The sequence below is a fragment of the Lagopus leucura genome, unplaced genomic scaffold (assembly GCF_019238085.1).
Source record: "Lagopus leucura isolate 7727_CA_CO unplaced genomic scaffold, USGS_WTPT01 Super-Scaffold_100024, whole genome shotgun sequence".
NCBI classification, from domain to species: domain Eukaryota; kingdom Metazoa; phylum Chordata; class Aves; order Galliformes; family Phasianidae; genus Lagopus; species Lagopus leucura.
The window spans coordinates 7,854,125-7,876,939 of record NW_024962276.1 but is presented as its reverse complement, the minus strand read 5'-3'; the positions used below and the strand labels follow the sequence as shown (position 1 = coordinate 7,876,939).

At 40.7% G+C, this 22,815-nt stretch overlaps 1 protein-coding gene across 2 annotated transcripts; it reads right to left on the bottom strand.

The window, feature by feature from the left end:
* Positions 1–358: 358 nt before the first annotated feature.
* Positions 359–22,716, bottom strand: APPBP2 (amyloid beta precursor protein binding protein 2). Of its 2 annotated transcripts, none has more exons than XM_042879806.1 (13): positions 22,558–22,716; positions 13,250–13,338; positions 12,566–12,717; positions 11,842–11,965; positions 9,602–9,770; positions 8,862–8,951; positions 8,389–8,456; positions 8,205–8,310; positions 7,760–7,884; positions 7,480–7,565; positions 6,865–7,055; positions 6,327–6,492; positions 359–6,144 (listed from the first exon to the last, which is right to left on the bottom strand). In XM_042879806.1, exons 1-13 carry the CDS (start codon positions 22,696–22,698, stop codon positions 5,891–5,893), a joined length of 1,761 nt encoding a protein of 586 aa, XP_042735740.1. In that variant the 5' UTR covers positions 22,699–22,716; the 3' UTR covers positions 359–5,890. The 2 variants fall into 2 exon arrangements, with proteins under 2 accessions (XP_042735740.1, XP_042735741.1); XM_042879807.1 differs by lacking the exon at positions 22,558–22,716 and adding an exon at positions 22,392–22,413.
* Between the last annotated feature and the right edge of the window lie 99 nt (positions 22,717–22,815).

Here is a 22,815-nt window from a genome sequence, read left to right as displayed (position 1 = left end):
AGAGCTAACGGTGTTTCTGCACACACGTTGCCCCGTTGACACGGCGCAGTCTGAACTGCTGAGCAGTAAGCACAACTTCTTCATGCTTCTGGGAGTGCGCCGCCTGTGGAAGAACAGCGTAATGGTGAACAGCTCAGAGGAAACACAAACAGCCCCGCTGCTGGCTGTGCAAGCATCGGCACAGGCATCCCAGAGGGCACATTTAGAACAAGGCAGCTGCTCTCCTGTGTTCCCTCGCTCCGCAGCTCAACTCCCACTTCGCATTGGTTATGACACAGCAAGGGAGAGCAGGGAAGAAAGGGACAGGTATTCACCAGAAGCAAAAGTTGGAACCAAATTCAACGCAGATGCTTCCAAATGCAGGAACACTATATTTATTAGGTCGATATTTCATTTTAGCAATACAATTACAGAATATCACAATGCTGGTTACAAACATAATATGGTTTGATGGTTACAAATAATGTCGGGCACTGCAGTCTGTGAGAAGTAGGATACGAAACATTAAGTCTTGACACAAGTAGGGTGGTCTTCCAAGTCTAGTCATGATCAAGATAACTTCATATAAATGACTGTGGCACTACAGGTAGAGATTCTGGTTTAGAGGTGTCGTCTGTGTAAGCAGTTTGATTTATACAGTTATACAGTTCAAGCAACATCTTTTTTAGAATGCTATTAAATTAAAACTCCCTGTAGTTCAACAAGTATAAAAATAGTACTGAACCTGGTAATGTTCAATAAAACGTAGAGTTCGTTCACATCGTTAAGTAGTAAAGAAATTGTGAAGTCCTAGTTACCATGGCAACATCGCTTCCCATGAAGGAAAATACATCAAAGAAAAGTTACACGTATGGTACCTGCGACAATTATTTAGTGATCCAACACTGAACTTGTGCACCACAAACCAAGTTTCTAAATATCTCTATATATTTATATAGTATATATCTTTTTCATCTTAAAATTTACTTTTGAAAAAAAAAAAATGTGCACTTCAACAAACTCACTAAGGCCACTCATGCTATAGATACCTAGGATTGCAATGAAATATTGTTAAACAAGACCCTAGAGCACGCACCTTTATATCACCAAAGGGAAACCTGTTTCACTGCCCGAAACATTCCTGAGATTTAGGGACAGAAGCATTACCAGTGCTGTCAATTTCTTTGTAAGCAGTTTGGTTGATGTCTGGATAAAGGAAATTTCTTCCCTGCTTCTCACAGAATCCTCAAAAGGCCAAGAAACAAACCGTGCAACAGGCCATACACGTCCAACATGGAAACACCCACAACAAACAGTCAGATCCGCAGTTAACATTTGGCCAGTCACCTTCTTATTATAGAAACAATAAGGAAAAAAGGGAAACAATGAGCTTTAGAGAAAATCAAGCTTCTGCACAAGCTTCGTTACAACCTGGTAACAGCAGCATTTCCCCCGCGTTATTTGCTGCTACCTGGGAAGTCAAATCCCATCTGCACAAACCAAGGTTTTGTCCACAGCTTCACTCATGTTTTAGGCACAACGCGTTTTCCTTTTTGTACTCTACCAGTACACAACAATAAAAGGAAAGAAGTTCAACGTGCATTTCTTGTACCATGAGGAGCAGCGCAATGGCACCGTTAGCAAATATCAGACTGCAGCACATTTAAAGAAAAAAACACTTCATTTTTACAAAAGAACACTGTTGTCCCAATAAGTTGGAATCCAGCAACTAAAAGACCTTCAAAAGTCTTCAACAAAAAAACTTTATGTGCAAAAAAAAAAAAAAAAAGTTTTCAACTACAAGGTTTGTAAAGAGCGCTCATGAAGACTAAGATTCAGAGGCAGACACTCGTTGGTCATAACAGCATGCTGTAAAAGCAACCAAACCACTGTTGGGGCCAAATAGTCACTAGGTGTTTTACTTCAAGTAACCGAGGGATAGACTGGTTTGAAAACATCTTTCTGCAATTTTCCCCGTCCCATTTTGTCAGTTCTTAAGCTTTGCTTGCCTCTCCTTTTCCACAAGAAGTCATCCAGAATAGCCCATGTCCCAGAAACAGTGGAAGAAGCCTGACATTGCCTTCTTTCCTTTCTACAAATTGCAGTGTTCAATTAAAACAAAAGACAAATAACTGATTTCAGAAGCTTTATGGTGAAAATCATGAGGGCTTAAACAATAGTTAAAGTAATTTTCTATGAAGGGACACCTCTCCTCACCACTTGTAACCAATCACTGTGATTACTTACCGTCAAGAAATATTCTGAAGATGCATTTCAGAGCCCCAGCCCCAGACCTCCTCTTTTTAACACCAGCACCAAGTAACACCATCTCACCTAGAAGAAGGTGCATTGCGCGTATATAAAATGCCAATGGTTAATCAAAGTCATCAAGCGTTTTGAAGTTGGCTAATTGCATTACAGCAAGGACAAGGTCTCCTAACAAGCAAGGCTAACTATAAAGCCTCCTTCCCCAGAACTTACACCCAGATGCATGTGGAAAGCTTGTTTTGGAAAGCTTGTTTTAGGGCTAAAATAGGACAGGAACTCCTTGGTTCCACACCTGACAGGAGGGAGGTGCAGGGTCTCTGTTGGCAAGTTCTGTGCTGAAAAGCTGCACTGTACAGAGAACGTAGTAGGTAGCACTCTGTTCCTTTAGCTCTACCTGTGCTGGTCATGAAATAAAATTAAATGAATACATAGAAATCTGCCTCAACGACATTGCAGGTGTTTCCACCCTTACAGCTGAGCAAGTCATTTACCTTCTGTAGCCATCCAACTGGATTTCTACTTTCTCAGGGATACCAAACAACAGCACAGACAGTAACAACAGGTCCTAGATGTTGTCCCCACATGCCAATACAGACAGCCAATTTCTTCCAAAAACAAGATCAGAGAGACAGAATGGACAACTAGAAAGGCCAGTTCTACATTATCGCATGGAAACTCCACCTGCAGCAAGGACAGCGGATGTTCCAAGTTATGGCGTGCAGAGCAGGTTACAAAGCATTTCGTAGGCAGCTGCAAAGTCGCCCTGCAAAGCTCCTGTTTGACAGCATTAGCAGTTAGCCACAGCCACCTTTCTCCAAAACGTGGTGCCTTGGCACAAGCGGAATTGCCGAAGGGCTGCAGTGAGAAGTTCAGCCCAACAGCCAAGTCAGGATTTAGTCACACGGAAAGCATGCTAGCAGTTCCACAAGGATCACAACAGATGCTCATGCCCAAGTCACATTTCTTGGCCAAAATCCAACAAAAAGAACTCAGGGTGACTTTCAGGATGTGAATCCCTTCTAGACAAGCCGATACGTCAAGGTACACAACATGCTAGGGAAGTAGCTTGAGGAAAGAAAGAAAAGCTCATCCACACAGCAGGCCTGAGAAAACAGAATAAAGCAACCCATCACAGAAACAGAACAGGTGATTTTGGTTCTCAGAAGCAAACAACTTCCTAACCTGCCCCATGTTGGAAGCTCTCCTACTCGCCACAGATTGAAAGCAGCCCTTGAAACACACAGAAACCAGAGAGCTGATGTGACAGCAATGGTTCTCATGGACTGCTTGTGCCAGTGTCAGTCAAATAACACTCCCCAACTCAAAATCTTGAGACCTTTGAGTTTTGTTAGCCAGAAGCTGGAAGCAGAGGCTTGACTGGGAGCCATTCACAAACAGACATCATAAATGCAAGTCAGTGCCTGTTCTGAAGCTGTCAAACCCTTCTGTGTTACAGGAGTAACACAGCCTGTTGAGGCCAATTTTAAGCAGCGTCCCCCTGCCCAAATTCTGGTACTAACATTACAAATTTCATTTAAGTAATTTTAATAGGACTGAAGAAAAGAATTCATGAGAACTCTATAATCAATCACTCCCCTAATAGATGCTAGTCAGAAATGGAAATGTTTCACCTAAAGCACTCCTAAGCAAGAAAAATTGCTATGAAGTAGATGTTAAATCCATACATCATTTTAAGTTGAATTTTCATTGAACAGCCTTTGAGGGTACACTGCAACGTAAGCCTTAATACCACAGTTTGTTGTTTTTAAATGCGGAATCCTTTCATTAAAGTATTTAGGTATGCAGTCATTAAAGCTGCACTCATATTGCTGCATATTCAAGTCGGTATTATTCAGCCTTTTCCCCCAAAATTACACTTGAAGGCACCGGTATATGAACTATTGGCCTGGAAAATTTCAGTTCTTAAAGGAGTCATTAAGCTCAAAGCAGTGTCTGAAATTTCTTATTTCTTCTGTGCACTCTTTCTTGAATACCACCAAGCAGCTTTCCCTGTCCCAAGCTTTACAAACTATTTAAGAGAAAACAAACCCTAAACAAAACATCCAGTCCAAGTCCTGTAGGAACCTTGCTTGCTGAGCCCCACCTTGGACTGAACTTCCACGGCCAAGTTACAAACCCCTGAAAATAGGGGGGGTGGAGAAAACCCAAGAGACAGAACCCAACCACAGGGCACTGTTTGCGCCACTATAATAAGAACGGAGGTAACAGCAGCGAGTTGTTTCTAGTTTGCTATGTTACACTTTCAAAGGAGCATTACCTCAACATTTTAAGAAGTAAAAACACACTCAAGCAAAAAATAAATAAATCTACACAGCAAAGCAGCCCCCCGCCCCCAACAGAAGAAAAATTAAGACAAGCTAGTGAGATAGGCATTATTAAAGGATGTTTACAGCTGATTTCTGCTTTTTAAATTAATATAAAGGAAATCCATTTCTGGTTGTACTATTGTTTAATGTAGAAATGAAGCATCACACAAAAAAAAGACCTGTTGTGCTTTTTGGCATTTTCCACTGACCCCTGCAAACTGTACAATAAGTTGTGTTCTCCAGAAACATAAAATTGACCTGGATTGTAATACAAAACCATTAACTGGTATAAACAAGGTACTGCCTCAATTATCAGAGTAAGCCCATAAAAAAAAATAATAGAAAAGAAGATGGCTGCAGCAAATAGTTAAGCATTTCTAGTTTCTGCGTGTGGCATTGACATTAACATCTGTATAAGCTTGCTAAGTAAAACATGCCATCGCAACTGCTAAAGAACGTTCACTTCCTAGTTTTGTATCTATTACAGGAATATAATTTTGCACTGATCATACATCTAAATGAAATCACTCTACTGTAGAAGTGAATGCAGGGGCAGAAATATTAAATTAAAGCCACTGGTCCAAAAACTGTTTCTAGCAGGCTGGTCCACTTTTGATTTTCCTGGTCCTGTTATGAAGATTAGCACTCTTGGCTGGTACCAAAGAAAACTAAGGTTGCTGGTCTACTGGATCTTCCATCACTTACAGACAAACACTGGTCCAGTTCAGGGTATCAAAAACAACATACGGTCTGTACTTCCTTATCAAATTACTGTGGATTACAAATGGTATGTTGCTCTCCGAAGTGATTCTTTGCCACTTTTCTTCATCAGGCAGCAGCCAAAGCATCCTTCCTTTTCTTAGTATTTGTGATTAACTCTGCTACAAATGCATGAACTAGAGAGACCTCTCTCGTATAATTTCTTGTAGTATAGCATTTATTCTGTCTATCGGAAGAAAGCTCTTGATGAAACCTTCCATTCATAATAAGAATGCAACTCTTTTGAACTCAAACAGTTTTATTTAATGTTCTCTTGCAGACTTTCTGCAAAGTAGGTTCTTTTGGAGAAAGAAAAAAAAAAAAAAAAAAAAGGGTTTTCTGGAATACCAAGTTAAAAACGTGAGCCGAACTAAACATGCCATACACATGCTGATAAGAATTTAACACACATTCATCCGTATGGGCACTCTTCAGTAGACTGGACCAGTGTTTCAATGCAAATTCCAGCCCCCAGAGAACTACATGGTTTAGATTTCACAGTATGACTTCTCCCCTGTAATCTGGGAAAAAACTTAACTGATTAATTGACCAAGTTCTTAGCTACTCTGTCCATCAACGTTCTGAGACATCAGAAAAGACTGGACCACTTCTTCAGTGGATTGAGGACTGCTGCTTACATCCTCCAGAGCATCTGTGACTGAGAACTGCCGATCCCGCAACCGGTTCCAGTTGGCCAAAATATTGTGGTACTCAAAAACTTTCTCATAATTGCCAATGGAATTGTACAGTTTAATGAGACCTCTGTAATCATATTCAAGTCCACTGTATCCTTCACCAAAAAGCTTCTTTCCTAAAGAAAGACAAGAGATAACAAAATTAAAATTCAATACTTAGATTGAAGCCATGCAAAAAAACCAGAAATACTGCATTTCATTTTTAGTTATTCAATAAAATGTTAAACATTTCAAAAAGCTTTTTTTTTTTTTTTGTATTACAGCTGCTATGTAAATAAACACTGTAAGAATCACCTACCAATTGCTATGGATCTCAAATAAAGCTTCTCAGCATTTTCATACTGATTCATATCGTAGTTATAGAGAGAAGCTAGATGTCCCACTGACAGTGCAACTTCATAATCCTCCTGACCCAGGAGCTGCTCCTTAATCTGAATTGCCTTAATGTGCATTTCCTCTGCTTCCTGCGAGGAACAAATTCATATGGGTCAGGCACCACTCACCACACCATAAACACTTTAAGAAACAACTATGCAGTGATTAAGTAGTCAAGCATTTCACAAAGGACAAAAAAAAATAAAAGATAAGAAGGCCAGAACCAGACTAAGTTCTCCAAATTCTTATTTTGGATCATCAGCAAGTAGTATCACTTTGCATCCTGTCCCCAGAGGCATCTTAATTATTTCCGTGCAAAGCTTTGAATGGGTGAAATATTAAAATGGAACGAAACTCCCAACTGAGGTTATGAACTGGGGACATAAAGTACAATTTGCTTTGACATATTTACAGACATCTTGTAAATTGTGTGTCAAGAGATTTACCTTAGTAGATCTTACCTTAAACTTTCTCATGGACTGATACAGTCTTCCAAGGTTGCCATAATGCTTTGCTGTTTGTACATTAAACTCCCCAAAGGCTTTTTTAGCTAACTGAAGTGAGGACAGATGCAAGTCATGAGCTTCTTGAAGTAACCTCTGCTCAGTTTCCTTGTTATGACAGTCTATTGCAATCTCCTCCAGGATAAGTGCTGAGTATAAGAAGAAGAAAAGCAACATCACTGTGTTCCAGACACAGACACACCAACTACCAGCTGCAGAAAGCCATCCACCCAAGAAGTGTCAGGAGATATTTAAATCAGGATTTAGATTTCTTACAAACTGCTTTCAAACTTCACAACTAGGTATCAAAGTTACCAACACTTTTTTATATTCTGTATTTTTACTACTATTAATTCAAGAATGAGTTCAACAAAGCTTTAAAGAATTTTAAATTTGTATTTTACAAGCATGTTGACAAATAACATTGGAGAACTACAGGGAATATTCTCAAGCCATTTCCAGTTGGGAAAAAGCTTACGTTGCCTCTGTTGGGAACAGAATAAATACAACTGAATGCCTGCTCTCCATTGACAAAATATTAAACTGTTCCAGTAATGCAATTCAGGATACTACCTTTAACTCTCTTTGAAGATGCCAAGAGAAGATGGTCTTCTGGGAGAATGTGAGTTATAATGCCAATAGCACGTTCAGCATGGAATCTGAAAGAGTTTAAACACATGCATCCTCATTGCTATTTCAATTACCAGCTAACTGGTAAAGTATTAACAAGATAAATGTAGATGTTCACTGTATTAATGTTCTTGTTAGAAAAATCTGTATAAATTAAAAAACATTCTTTCCCCCCATTTGCAGTATTAGATTTACTGCCATTACCTCAAATAGCTGTACTCACAGTGCATTGTCAAATTTTCCAGAGCTGTACTGGTGAACATAAGAAGAGTAAGCCAAATCTTCATGAGCTGTAGCTACGTGTATGTTTTTACCTCCAAATACCGACTGCCGAATATCAAGAGCTGTCTGAAAGAGTCACAAGAGCACCATGATGTCAGTTAACACGGGGGGGAAAACAACAACCTTATGCATCTTACTGCTAACAGGGAAAAAAAAAAAAGTCTGATGGCTCTGAAATTCAGGTCTACACCCACATACTTTAGACAGCAAGCCTAAAGAAATCACTCAAGGGCGAAGAAAAAAATGAAAGCAAAAATCTGAAGTCAACAAACAGTGCAGTAATTAAATGAACTAATTATCCTGAATTAAAAACATGTGAGTTTCAGAAGAAATAGAGACCTTTTATTTATTAATAGAAACCAAATGCATTTAGCCCTGCTGCATACCTGATAGATGGCAACAGATTGGCATATATTGTCTACGTTGAGCAAATAAAATCCGTAGTCTAGTAGTGTATCAGAATATTTGGGGTGCTTGGCTCCAAAATGCTCCCTGTAGAAACATGCTTATATTACTCATTGAGGCAGGTTAAGAGTACATTTCAAGAGGGCTTTTTGGAATAGTACTCACCGGGCGAGATACACTGCGTGTTTTATCAGCTGCTCAGCCTTCTTAAACTCACGTTTTACAACACAAGCCTAAACAGGTTGAAATGAAGCATGTGAAGAGGTGCACACTCAAAATCCTTCCCCTTGAGATATCAGCCCAATTTCTATTACTTTTAATTCTAATATCACCGCTGTCACTAAGGGACTTATTTAACAAATGCTCACAGAAAGCATCAATAAATATTTTACTCTGACATAAATCACCAAAAAGATTAGTGTTGTATCTGAGTCTACATCAAAGATAGAAACAGTCCATCTTTTTGTGGAAGGCTCCAAGTTAACTCTGCCATCACGTCCCTTTGAACAGCTATAATTGTTTCACAGGGAAAGGAAGAAAATACACCGGAGACACGTGAAGTATAGCAGAGGTATTACACATTCTCACCCATCCTTGGTAGCAGTTTAAAAAAGGAATGTGGAAGAGTCTAAATTTACCTTAGAAGCTTGTCGCAAAACATCCACTACTACTTTTACAGGCAGGCCAACTGTGATCTCCTTCATAGCTTCTATACACCACTTGTAAGCCTGTCAAACAAAGTTAACCAACACGATAATTCAACATCACTGTGTTGCAACATTAAGAAAAATATACACCAGTCATTTACATTGGCAGATTTAAATAACACTGGTTGCCATGGTCTGACAAACCTGAAGAACTTCTCTTCAACTTGATACTGAATGCGCAGTATTTAGTATTACACTAAGGTCTGTATAATTAAATGAATGTAATGTATTTCACAGGAAAAGGTTCTTTTATAATGTTTAACTAATCCTTACAATCACTATCATAGACAGCAGCTTCCTAGTCAATGAATTTAGGAGCTAAAAACTGCAGTCACACTGAAGTGACCTTTTTTCTAAAGTAGTTGCAAAGAGTTATGTTCTCCAATTTCTTTTTACCTATTAAAATAAACTCTTTGTAATGCATAATTTACTGATAACCAAAATACACAGGCAATCTATTGCATATAATTTCTTAATATCAGTTCAAGTACTATTAAGAGTTTGTACTCAGAACAATATACAGAAACCAGATGGTAAATCAGGTATACCTCTGGTACTGCCACACAGATATCTAGAAAGACAACGTGAATAGTGAGGCAGTCATGGAGAGTCCTCACAGATTTCATAACCAGCGTCCAGAAGCTGAACAGAAAGAAACTAGCCCTACTCACCTCATCATAGTGACTCTTGGCAAAAAGCAGTGCACACAGTTCCCCATAGAGTGCTGCCTTGTTTGCTTGCTGACCATGTTTGGCAAGTTTATCCATGTAAGACTGAGCCAGTTTGAACGTTTCTTCTCCCAGGTGATATTTACAGTTACCATTTCGAACATGAAGCAACCTTGCAAAGATGTAAAGAGATCTTCTAATCAGTGTTTGAATAAAACATTTCGTCACGCTGCAGCATCATTGATCTACAATCTGGTGTGGTACTTAGAGGACCAGGTACCAGCCCAGCAAAACTGCACTGTCTGAATTCAGTAATACAAAGGAATTGTTCATAGAAATTTGTTACAGTATTCCATGCATCTTGCATGGCAAGAATTTCTCCTATTGGAAATGCCAAATGATTTTTTCACGTTGATGAAGTTCTGCACATCCAATGCCCAAACCACTTTGGTGTGTGTGGCTTTGTTTTATTTTTCCTGAAGTCCATTCTCAACACTGATAAAATCTCATTTCCCAAACTCAGTAACATATGGCATTAAATCCCTTCTACCTCCTTTCCAAAACATGGTAAACTGAAACTGACAAAAAGTACAAACTCTTCTGCGCGCATCTCTGCATTTTGTCCTCAGTCCTTAAACAGCACAATGTATCATCAATAATTTTACAAGAGATTCAATTGCATCCATTCTACATGAGAAAGCATCTGGAACTAACGTCACTCTCTGGGCCGCCAGAAAGGTGGGACAACACAGCAGGATGGCATTAGCACCCAGGCACAATTCATAAACGGGGCTGAACAGGGATATTTTGAAATGCATTCAATATTATTTACATAGTAGAGTTCACTCTGAGGCAACAGCACAAGCAACTTTAAGCTCAGGAACAGCAGGACAGCTAATCGTTAGCTGTCATAATAGTTTCTTGGATTGACAACCTTTAAATGCTAGAAGAAAACATACACACCTAAGTGTTCATAGATTAGTAACACTAGCAGGGAAATTTTGGATTAAAGGAAGAGCAATAGCACTTAACAACAGTAATTTTAGTGTTGTCCAACAGGAATACAAGTAGTAAGAAGGCCACCTTCAAAGGAATCAGCAAGCATATCTGCTCAGATTGATCTAGTGCCAGCCTGACAACCCATTCTGGATTTACAGTTTTGAAAGTTTTGATCCTTTGATACTCAGTACTGAATTAACACAAGACAATGCAGTCATCACAGTTCACAACAACTCTAGACAGCCTCCTTTTCTCCCGCTCCCCCATTTCTTATCACCACCTCTTTTCCCATCTGAAAGATTCACAGAAGCTTCAGTAAATGGTGAAATACAGACAAGAAAGCAGCATTGAAGCGCACACTGTTTCTCCAAACAAGCAACTATTTCAGCTTCTGGCTTCTGTTTAGAACAGAAGTAGAGATTTTTGTTATTGAAAACTGATGCTTATTTACTTTAAAGAGATGCATTCAAAATGTGAGTGCCATCACATTCCAAGCCTAAAGGGCAGAATTGTATTCCTGCTCCATTGCAGGCAAAGAAAAGAGACAGCTGTTCCTTTCCTATTGCAAATGCCTGCCATTTAGCACAGATGAAATTTTGGTAAACTAACTTTCATTGTCCCTTCTGGAGATCTGTTATTAGACAATGAGTAATAGAGATTGGAAAACATCAGGGAAGCCCTTATAAGTCAAGAAGACAACATAACACAGGAAAAAAAACCCACAAAGTAAAGCAAATCAGAACACAATACTTTACAGTAAAGAGATGCTAAAATTCTGAAAATATGAGCTAACGTATAGGTGCAACATTTTATACCTTGCATGATACATTATGACAGGTCTTCCTATAAACTAATAAAGGAAGGAGAGAACAATTAAGATCTCTCATCAGTGATTCTCTTTTCCAAACCTGTTTCCTATAATCTCCTTTCCTTTTCTGTATTTGGAGAAGGTGAGTTTATTTTTAAGGCAGCTTCTTCAGCATGCCAAACAATTAGACAATTTTTTGGATTAATTATAAGTCAAAGGATCAAGTGCTGACAGCAGCACTACAGCTAGCATTTTTCTATCCCAGGAAGGTGCACATACACGTCCAGCCTCTCATAGCATCACCTTGTTTCTGGAACAAAAGCAAGCGGTGCAGCAGAATTCTGAAGAGAGCATCTGAAGCTTCTTGGCTCTTATTAGTGGTACATGTGAATAAATACTTCTCAGTAAGACACGTGGGAATTAAAGGTAAGCTCACCTTACACAACACTCTACTGCACGAAACCAATGAAGTATTTCATCGTGAAGGGTGCACAGCTGAAGGCAGGAAAGAAATACCTTCTCTGCATCACTGTACCATCCTGCATCTGATAGGAACCCTCCTGGAAAAATCAAGAACAAACAGAGTTTTGAACAGTGCCTTTCTAGGAAAAAGCATTCGCTCAGATCATCTAAGAGCTCTTATTTTATTACGAATAAGTAGGAATACAGGAGTGCAGTATTCCCTATGCCAAAATACAGGAAGTCATTGCTAACAGCTTAGGGGGAACGTAGGCAGCGAGAGCAAAGGAAACGTGTTTTACAAAGCACCATGAAATTGCATGCTGCATACAGGAGTTCTATCAGAGCTAACCCTGCAGTCCTGAACGTGAAACATGAGCAGAAGAACTCTCCTTCAGCTGAGCATGACTTCTGGTATTCCATAGTTTTTCATCATGAAATACTTGCATCAATAGTAGAAATACACAAAGTCTTAACATTAACTATCATGCTTATAAATTTTATACTTGAAATAGCAGAGAGCAGCCTAAAATTTTTAGGTATTTAATTGTATTATATACATAAGCCATCAAGTGACTTCCTAAAAACACAGACTCCAAGCACACACATTCCCAAAAAGAAGTTACAAAGAGGTAAAAAATAGCATTAGCCTAACTGAACTAACAAAGAAATATACTTAACAGTCTATGAACACCAGTTACCTAGAACAAAGCCAATCTGGATTGCTTTTTCTTTTACAGCAGAATCTGATTCTGCTATGTAGGAACATCGTCTGCTGAAAGAATAGGCCAGTACAGAAGCAACTTTTACTCCATGGTCCATCAAAGCCTGAAAACAGTGATGAAGCAGATGTCTGAAACAAAAGAAAACAAAACTTGTTACGTATGAAGTTTTTACAACAGTGCAGTCAGAGCACCATGGATACAAACGAGTAGCGACTCAAGGAAATAACTCCAGCCTTCTCTCAAACAAAAAGCAGACGAACACAAGCATAATTGACACTCTCAAGACTAATGGGTTACAGTTGTTGGATTACCCAAAAAAATAGAATGAGCATACAAACAGTTCTTTACAAGGACACCCTCCAGAATAAGCAAAATACAAGCTGCCCACACACTGCTACAACTGGAGAACAAAGCTTTCTGTTTAGACTCTGTGGGTGGGGAAGCCTCAAAGCCCACCCCTGCCCTGACTCACACTAAAATGGCAGATAAATGAGCAGTGACAAACCCATTAACATCACATACACACAAACAAGGAGGGAGATACTAGAGGCACAAAGCTTATCCTGGTAACAAAGAATCTGATCTGACATCTTCTGGATTCAAAACTTAGATCAAGAACCCAGGGCTGAAACGAGCCTGTCAGTACAGGAAGGTGCTTACCTTTTATCTAAAGCTCGCAGCACCTTTGCAAAAACTTCTAGTTCACAGAATTCACTCCCCAGTTGGCATAAGCGGCCCTGTTGGTAAAGCTGAAAGAAAAATACAAATATATTTAATAATTTAAGACCTGGTGCTCTCCTGGGAAATTTAGTTCACCAGTTAGAATGACTTATGAATTCTAGAGCTCAAAGTACGGAAGAGTAAATATTAAAAAGAAATAGTTTCACTATCTCCACACAGGAGAACACCTTCAGTGGCAGAACTTAAACACACAAACTATAAGAGCTCCATATTTGCTTTCAATTTATTTTTATCCGTTCTTTTCTTCCTCCTTTCTTCAGACATTCACTACATCTACCTGCATCATTAAAACATCACAATTCCTAAGCTAGAGAACAAAGACAAAACAAAAAAACTACTAAATTTAATAAAAATTGTAACAAATGGCTTCTTTGATATCAGATCAGATGCTTTTTTTTTTTAACTAAAGAGAATCTATCACAGGGCTGCGTGAAGAGATTCTAGGTGATTTGTAAGTGGAAAAGCAAAGCCAAAGCCTAAATTCAAAACACTGCTTGTCATCCTACAAAACTCCAGCCTCTGTCTGGGACAAAGACTGAAGCAATGAAATTATACATCCAAGAAAACCACCCCAAACCCACATGTTCTGCAATGGATGACTCACCAATACCCAGAGCTAAACACAAGCGTGAGCCCTGACCCCATTAATACCTGGGCTTATATGAACAATTCCTGCTTGAGTAAATGGGAACGTTCCTCAATTTATTGAAAGCAATGCCTGGTTTTATGCTGAAACCAATTTCTATCTGCAGATAAGCAAATATATCAGTTAGCTTGTTCATAAAAAACAAACCATGGAGACGGTTCTTTGTGCATAGCACAGCTAAGCAGCAGAGCTCCCTGCTACGTTATGCTATAAATACTGAGAATTTACATAGGTGCAGAAGTGGCTGCGCAAATACACAGCAAAGAAATCCACTGGGGCTGTTAAATCCAGACATCACAAAGTCCCTGAACAACAAATAGCAAAGAGTAGGGTGTGCAGCCAGAAAGCAGCACGGTCCACTCACCCCAGTCAGCTGGCAGCAGCCTCTGCCAGCAGCACAAGGATTGCAGCAGATCAGGACTGTTGTGGCACAAGCATTTGTTATTTCAGGTACTGCAGGCAGCATTCCTTCATATTTTTATTATTTAAAACCTTTTTTGCAAGGCAGCAGCTCTATGAGGAGAAGGGAAAACCATCTCAAGTCTCCCCAGATGCTGCCTCTCACAGCACTCGCCATTCCAGAGCCATCTCTGTCTTTCTCCAACCTGCAGTGTGATGGCAGAGCACTACAGCTCACCAGCACACACACAGGTGTGCACTCACACTTCACACCATCACAAGCGTGCAGGTAATGCACTCTAACAGTTATTTAGAAAATCAATGCCACAACATTCCAACACAAACTGTCCAAGACCAGAGCACTGCTACCAGCAGCAAGGCACTCCAGGCTATTTGAGCAGGGTTTAGAGCTACGAGAAACTCTGAAATGAGGAGTCAGCCACTCTCACCATGCAAGCAAAAGATGAGAGAGGAGTTACTTACAGATAGAATGCTCAGGTACAAACACTGATTAAATAAAAACTTCAGTTTTTGAGTTCTAATCATTTCTTTCAATACCTTTATTGAAAAGTACCATTTATCTGGAGCATCATTTTAACCACAAGCCCAGGAGGCAGGTCAATGAGCACTCCAATCAAGCACATAAAACATTGCCAGCCAGAAATTTCCTTTTAGTCAGAGCTCTTTATGAAACATGTGACAATGTTTCTGCAGCACGAGTTAGTTATTTTAACAGAACCTACAAAAAAAAAACTTCAAAAGTTCTTTAACCTAAAAACGTCAATTGCTAGAAATGAATGTTTTCCTTTTAGCCAACTATTTCACTGGAAAAAATAAAAATAAAAAAGGAAGTCTTAAACAGTATCTACATGAAAAGTTGTTCCTCAGATAAAGCAGAGCCATGGCCCTGTACTCGAAACAAATCAGAGCTGGAGAGTTTTTCCCCACTGAAAACACCGTGGCAGTGAGGGGGAACAGGGGATGCCCCAAACCACACCCTCATCTTTCACACATCTCTGATTTTGGGTCCAAAGGTCCAGACCCGCTCCTCACACACCACTCCCCAGCTCAGCCCATCTAGTTTTTTCCTGGTATAACCAGAAATACAGCATCCTCAGAACATTTACCACACCACTCACCCCTTCCCTCGACATGCTGGCAAGCATTTGAGGAACTAACTCTGCCTGAAGTCTCTTCAAACTGTTATAGCTGTTACAGCTATAGTTTCAAACAGAATTGGACGTGGAAATAGTGAGACTACGTCAAACTGTGAAGCAATTCCAGAAGGTTCAGTAACTCTTATTTGCTCATTGAGAAGCAGTTGCAAGTACGGAAGAAATGATTCTCTTGTTAAAGCTCCAGAGACAGAATTCTTGACCACAAGCCTTGCTACATAACACGAAAAACAAAACAAAAGAGTGATTCAAGAAAAACAGGCCCCAACAAGAAAGGCAGAGGTTTGGATTCCTGAAAAACTACTCTGCTCTTAAGAAGGAAGGAGGTTTTTTTTCGGACACAAACTTGATCTACTTGAAGGTTATCAATGATTTTTTTTTTTAACTACAGAAAGACACATAAGAACATACATATGACTTCCAGCTTACACTGCTCAAACTGACATTAAGCCTGTCACTGAAGACACGAACATCGGAGCACATCTCATGTGCTGGCTTGCTATTACACAGTCCAACTGCTCTGTACAGCTGTGGCAAAGCCACCATGACGTCCTTCAGGAGCTAAGGCTAACAGTGACTTACAGAACTTTCTCCTAAGCATTCTGAAAATGCATAGAGGTGTCTCCAGTTAAACATATTGATAACAGTAGCTTGTTACTTATCTACTGTCATATCATCATGCATATATAGTTATCTGTGAGTTCTTGCCAGAGCTCTCTCTCAGTAGGTTGAGCTCTGATTCTTAGCAAACCCTTAGAAACAAAGGCAGAGACATCCAACCACTGAGAAAGTGGCTTTTTTTTTTTTTTTTTTTTTTTTTAAATCACCAGCATTCTCCACTGTGCACAAATGTAGGAGCAATTACTTTTTCTAAGCCTCTTCATAATAAAGATTAACTCTAAGCAGTTGTAAAAGGACCATAAGAATTGCAGTGCTTTCAACGAAAGAAAGAAAAAAAAAAAAAAAAAAAAGCTCCTATTGCTCCAGTTTGGAAGAAGCCTGAAAAACAAGAAAGGACATTACAGTAAGAATTAAAGCTGCAAGAAGTCCCAAGGAGCCCCCCTAGCATGATTAGCAATGCCCAATAATATAACATGGACTACTATGCTGAATTTAGGGAGGATTGCATATTTAAACAACAAAATCTGTATTTAGAAAATAAGTTTGGCTGCAACCACCGCCTCCCTTCTCTGCTTAACACAGAAGGAAAAAAAGTCTTTTGAAGTCAGTGCCCTGAATCAACCCATTGAGAAACGACTCTTGAAAAGGCCTGGGGACAGCTGGGGGACAAGCTTAGAAAATAATCTGTTATAAATCTGGGTACTTTCATCTCTTACAAATCTATTTCAAAACCATCTATGAGGCTTCTGGATGAGACCAATTCCACCCTGATATTGTTTGGGGCTTTAAAAAAATAAATCAAACTTCTCAGCTCTTTTTGAAAACCATGCTTCCAGTCAGGAAGCGCATCCTAAAGAGTCTCAAGCAATATAAACAAACAACCCAAAAGCCTGCACTGAATAAGCCTAATTTAACTGATAACATTGGGAGCTTATGCTCCACAAGCACAGCATGCTTCACACTTTCACTCACTGCTCTTCCTGTATCACACCAGCAATGTAGGATTTTTTTCTGATTTTCTGTGTGATTCCACACAGAACCCTGCACTGGAGGGTTTTCTATGTAGTTTGCTTTGACTGAAGTTCAACCAGTGCAGACAAAATTAAGTGGAAACAAGAATTACTGTTTCAGCAGTAGTTGGACACTTTTTTTCGTGGTATTACCTCATTGTCTGTGTTACGAGTTTCAGTATCTAAGGTTCAACAAGGACAATGAAAAAAGAAAATAGGCGAGCCAAGCCTAGAAAACCACATAGAGATTCAAGGAGAAAAAAAGCAAAACAAAGAGCAAACTAAATGGTAAGACTCTGAAGAATGGTAAGCAAGGTGGGGAGCTGCAAACCAAAGACATAACTGCAAGATGTTTTGGCTCTGGTAAGACTACAGATAAGGTATGTATTAAAATAAAGAGTAATAATCATTGGACTAAAGCTCATGGCATGATGATGATTCTCCTTCACTTGGAGGATTTAAAGAGGGGAGCGATAGACAGATATGATTGAATTCAAGCAGTATTCAGACATGTCCCACTGAATGCACCAGTCCAACCAGATCACAATGGCTCTATGTGAACGCACAAGGAAATCATGCTTGTTTTTCCCATACATGTTTCATTTCTGATGCCCAAGAGCACAGCAGGATAAAGGAATTCAGCCTTTGTGCAGTCACACCGATCGGTCACTGCAGGAACCCTACAAAACACAACCCACCCACTCTGGATTTTCTGCCTTCCAAGACACACTGCTTACTGTGACCTTGGTTGTACCCTTCTGCTCCGAAAGGATTCAGGACTACATCAGTGCAGCTACACTTCATCTCGCAGGAAGCCTGTCCTTTCCTCCCTCATCACACAGCCAGGAGCAGAAGCCTTAGGACAAACCAGATTCACTCCGTAAGATCAGAAAAGCTTGTAATCATCCCTCACCAGTAAAAGTCATCTCTACTGCAATGCACAGAACAGACATTCTATCGCGCGTTGCCAAGTGTCAGCAAATTCCTGCTTACTCATTTTGCTTGGTTCAAAGAATAACTAGATGCAATAGGAGCTCTTCTATTAGCCACACTTCTCTTTCTGGGGGGTTAGCAGAGTGCAGTGGGAAGGCAGTTTTCCAGCTACACACTATCCAGAAGCTGCAGATACCAGGATGTAAATTTAAAATCTGTGTTTTGATTCACATCAATGTAGGAGCAGTGTGGAAGTTTCATTAACTGTGTCAAATACAGAAAAAGCATGATTATGGCCTTTTGGATTTTGCCTGATTTTTTTAATACAAATAAGCACAGCACAATTACTAACTGTTATGGGCCCCCACCAAGTGTCTGAAACAAATTGTCATCTCCAATTGTTCTTGTGGTTAATGATCTCATCAGAAAACATTCAAGGAACATTGGATCCAAGTGACTTTCAAGAAAAATCAATGTGAAAAAACACAACCCTTAAAAGACATTTCAGAAGAACATTAGATGAAACTCCTTGTTATCTATCCAGTGTAAAGCCAGCATCAGCTTGCTGCATAAATACCTACAACAGAGAGCACTATGACTAATGAAGCACTGTCCCATCAAATACAGCTAGAAAACATAAGAACAAAAAACCAAAAAACCACAAATTATGCATAACAGAACAAAGCTGAAGTACAGAGAAAAAACTTCTATGTAAGACATTAACTGAATGATCTTTGGACTGCAGAGTTCAGTGTCCTGTTTCTGTCAAAAACTACGTTATTCGGATAAACTCCCTCCCTCTAAACACCAACCTTTTTCCCCAGAAGACACAAAACAGAATCATTTGATTTCCCAGATGTTGTGGAGTATTGCAGTGGTTTGGGTCCTTTTTTTTTTTTTTGTGCGGGCTTCAATTTATTCCAGTTATTACCTACTTTTTAAATAAATTAAAGTGTGGCATTTACCACTGCAGCCCAGCTGCCAGGCATGCCCTGTTTGTGTTCTAACTGCGATGCAGCACATTTCCTTCTTCAGCTCCTAAGCACAAGGCCTCCCCTTCTCTTCCTCATAAAGATTGAAAAAACACAAACCAACCAACCACTTTTACTAGGAAACAGCACCACCAGGATATACATCCACCTGGTAAAGACACAAAGGAAACAAAATAACCACATTTGCATATTTTTTTCCAGATCCGGATGCTGCTTGCAACAATATTAGTTATGAACTCTTCCAAACACACTTGGACATCCTCATGAGTGTTCTGCCCAGTCTCTGTTTATTCTCCAATGGTTGCAAGGAAAAGTGAATAGGCTTTTGAGACAAAAAATTAAAAACCAGAAATCCAGTAATGCCCTGGCTAAAGCACTACAGATTTACTTTATTGCAATCATGATTATTTATTTTTCATTTTTAAGGTGTTAGTCATTGTTAAGGATAAATAGACTCAGTACCAGGAGCCTGCCTGCTCCTGTCACTGTGCCACAGCACCTATTTCTTACTGAACCCACAGCAGAGAGCTCTCCACAGCCATTGCTTGTTTGGTTCCTTCTTGTAAACTGGGAACACGTGGGTTTATAAAATGCATCCTAGACATCAACAGCTCTGGAATCTGTACAGTTGAAAGCAATTGGGCTGGTTAATGGATGGGAAATAAAGGTGACACGCTATCACAACACAGCCAAGCGCTGAAGCAGAGGGTACCCTGGTGGGAACAAAAGATGAGGACTTTCTCAGGTGGCTCTTTCCTTCCTTTCAGATAACATGCTGGCCATTTCCACCATCGTAATAACGTGACATCCTACCTCTGCCATCTTAATCAACGTAACAAGGCTGGCAGACTCCATAAACAGCACTGGCAAGTGCTAATTTCAAGTGTTCATACGGATGAATGCATTTAAAAGAATTTTCAAGTTCTGTATGGCCACAGCCCATTAACATCCACAGTGAGTGTCAAAAGAAGATCTGACTGATGCTTCCTTTTAGTTCTGCAAAGTGGCACTTTCTCCAGTATCACAAGTTACAACTTGTATACAGCATTTCTTGCAAGTTGGATGTGAAAGACTGAAAAAATTTCTATCCCTTTCAATAATCACCAAAAGACACTCCATCTTCCACAAGGTCTAAATGCACACATATTTGCACAAGCACTACACACCAAACTTTCCTCAGGTGTATCTAAAGAATACGTACTGCTCCATGTAACACCAACAACAAATTGACAGCCTTTCATCAACTACAAAGATGCAGTCAGAACAAAGATTTAGAAGTCTTCTAGCTCGCCTTCTGTTAAGGACTGGTAGTGGGTTCCAGAAATCGTACTTCTGGCTTAAAGAGCTCATCATCAGGATGTCCTAAGAATACATATACTAACCTACAACAGTATTTAATGCCTGCATCTTTTTGAAAAGCACAGCAACTGCGTTCAGAACCAAAAAGCAAAACAAGCACCAGACACAGCATGCAGGGAACTGCTCCGAGGTGTGAAGGAGTCCTCCTCCCAGACTAGTTCACCAGTACCATTTATATTCCTCAGCCATCCAAACACAGAAATCAAGAACCAGCACTCATTGTCATACAGGTGCACAGAAAAATGCAAGCACTGTTCCACAAGATTTCCCTGAGCTATGCTTTGAGGTGCTGGCTGAAAGCAGACGTTTCTGCACGCACAGCACCATTCAGTCAGGACTACGCTTGCTTTTAGCACCCCAGCCAAGATTAAGTTATATTTATATATTAGCTAATTTAAACGCAACCACTGAAGACGAGGTATTCTCCTAGGAGACGATCTTACCATTGGTAGCACTGGCACAACAGTCACCAAACTACACCACGTGTTGGTATTTATTCTACATGATGTATGTATGCACCATTATAGGTGCACCTTATACAGTTCAGATTATCAAGGATCAGCCTGTTGTAAAATACAGGCAAAACAATAATACCAATTATCATGGTTAACAGAAATTACACCGGCTAGTGATGAGTACAACCAAACAGATCCATGGAATGTTTGTTACCACCTCCTGAACAAAACATGCTGCTTGTTACATGAGCAGAGCAAATAGATTTAAAAGCCTCTTTAGAACTCAAATCTATTTCTGGATTATTTTTAATATTGAAAAAACACCAAATGAACCTGATACATGTAACAATTGAAGAGTGTTAATAGAAGTATACGTAACCTATTAAGATCACCTCTGGATGAGTTTTTAAAGGAAGTGGGAACAATACATGATTGGGTATCACCAACTTGTGAAATTCTTTCTACGTTTTTAAGCCCTTGGGAACCATCCCTCATCTGTATGAATGTCAAGACAGACAATGCCAGTGTCAATGGCCATCCCTGCCAACAGCTGAAAATAAGCCTCAGAATGTTCTCCCATGCTGTTAGCCCCATATCCATAGGGCTTATCCACTGATAGCTGCATCTCAGCCACCTCACCTTCCCCAAGCATGCTCGCTGCGGCAGAACATTTCCCACAGTTCTCAGCTCTTAAGAGAAGCAACAGACACCCAGGGTGCAGAAATGTACCTGTGTGTTTCAACTGGGTAGTAACAGTTTCTCTGTCGCCAGGGACAATCAGCATGCCTTCTAAATACTGTTTCTGCACCAACATTGGATGGGCCACTATTCCAGGTTCACCAAGACTTACAAAAAAAATTACTTTGTTTAGCACCCCAAGTTTTTAGAACTTAACTGGCAGAGGAAATAAAGGTCATCTCCCACTTTTTTTTTTTTTTTTTTTTTTAAATACATTGAGTCTCTCCTGGTGAATGCTTATTTCCAGTGGTTCCCACAGATGGATGGAATGCCTAATTGGTGGACAATAGAAATTCAAGGACCATCTCAGCACACCCTTTACTGTAACTCTGGGTATTTTGGAGGCAGCTCAGTGAGAAACAGCCACCACGTGAAAAAATGACATAAAGCTGATAAACGGCACCATTTAAAGATCCTCAATTCCTTCCACCTGGTTCCAAACAGACATTTAAACGTACACGAGCACGGCAGACCCGGCAACCTCCACCACAGACAGCACCTTCTGCAACATGGGGGTGGAAAAGGAAGGAAAAAGAAAAACCTCCGCACAGCTCAACACAAACTCGCGCTCCCCGACCGCTTCCCCCCCCCCCAGCCTGGCAAGCGCCTCCACCCACTCCGATTCCTCACTTCAAGGGCAGCCCCTTCCCCCCTCCGGACCCAAACAGCCCCAGCCTCCCCGCAGTCCCTTCCTCACGCGCGGCCCCGCGGTCCCTCGTTCCCGCTCTCAGACCTTCGGGCCTCAGCCCGGCGGCACCGCAGGAAGCCAGGCCGCGCGCTCGGCGCGCCCCTCAGGGAAGGCCCGGCCCCCAGCTCCCCAGCCCCGCTCTCCTTCCCTCTCTGCCCCTCAGGCCCGGCCCGGGCCCGGCCTCCCTCAGCGGCCCGCCGCCCGCCCTCACCTTGTAGTACACGTCGAACTGGATGTTCTCGGGCAGCGAGCGGATGTCCCGGCGCCGGGCCCGCCCGTAACTATCCACCACGGCCGAGATCGCCGTGTTATAGAGCGTCTCGGGCACCCACTCCAGCTCCACCGCCGCCATCTTGGGTGTGCGGAGCCGCCTTCCCCCCACCCCCTGCCCGGCCCGCTCCGCCTCGCGGCTCCCGCAGCCCCAGCGGCAGGGAGGAGGGAGGGAGAGGCGGCGGGAGCGGGGACGGTG

Excerpts from the sequence above, each read along its gene's own strand:
- APPBP2 (XM_042879806.1), bottom strand. The coding sequence starts at position 22,698 with ATGGCGGCGGTGGAGCTGGAGTGGGTGCCCGAGACGCTCTATAACACG. Across the intron at positions 12,718-13,249 it reads CTGCGAGCTTTAGATAAAAG|ACATCTGCTTCATCACTGTT; the intron begins GTAAGCACCTTC and ends CTTTTGTTTCAG. Across the intron at positions 6,145-6,326 it reads TTTGAGATCCATAGCAATTG|GAAAGAAGCTTTTTGGTGAA; the intron begins GTAGGTGATTCT and ends GTCTTTCTTTAG.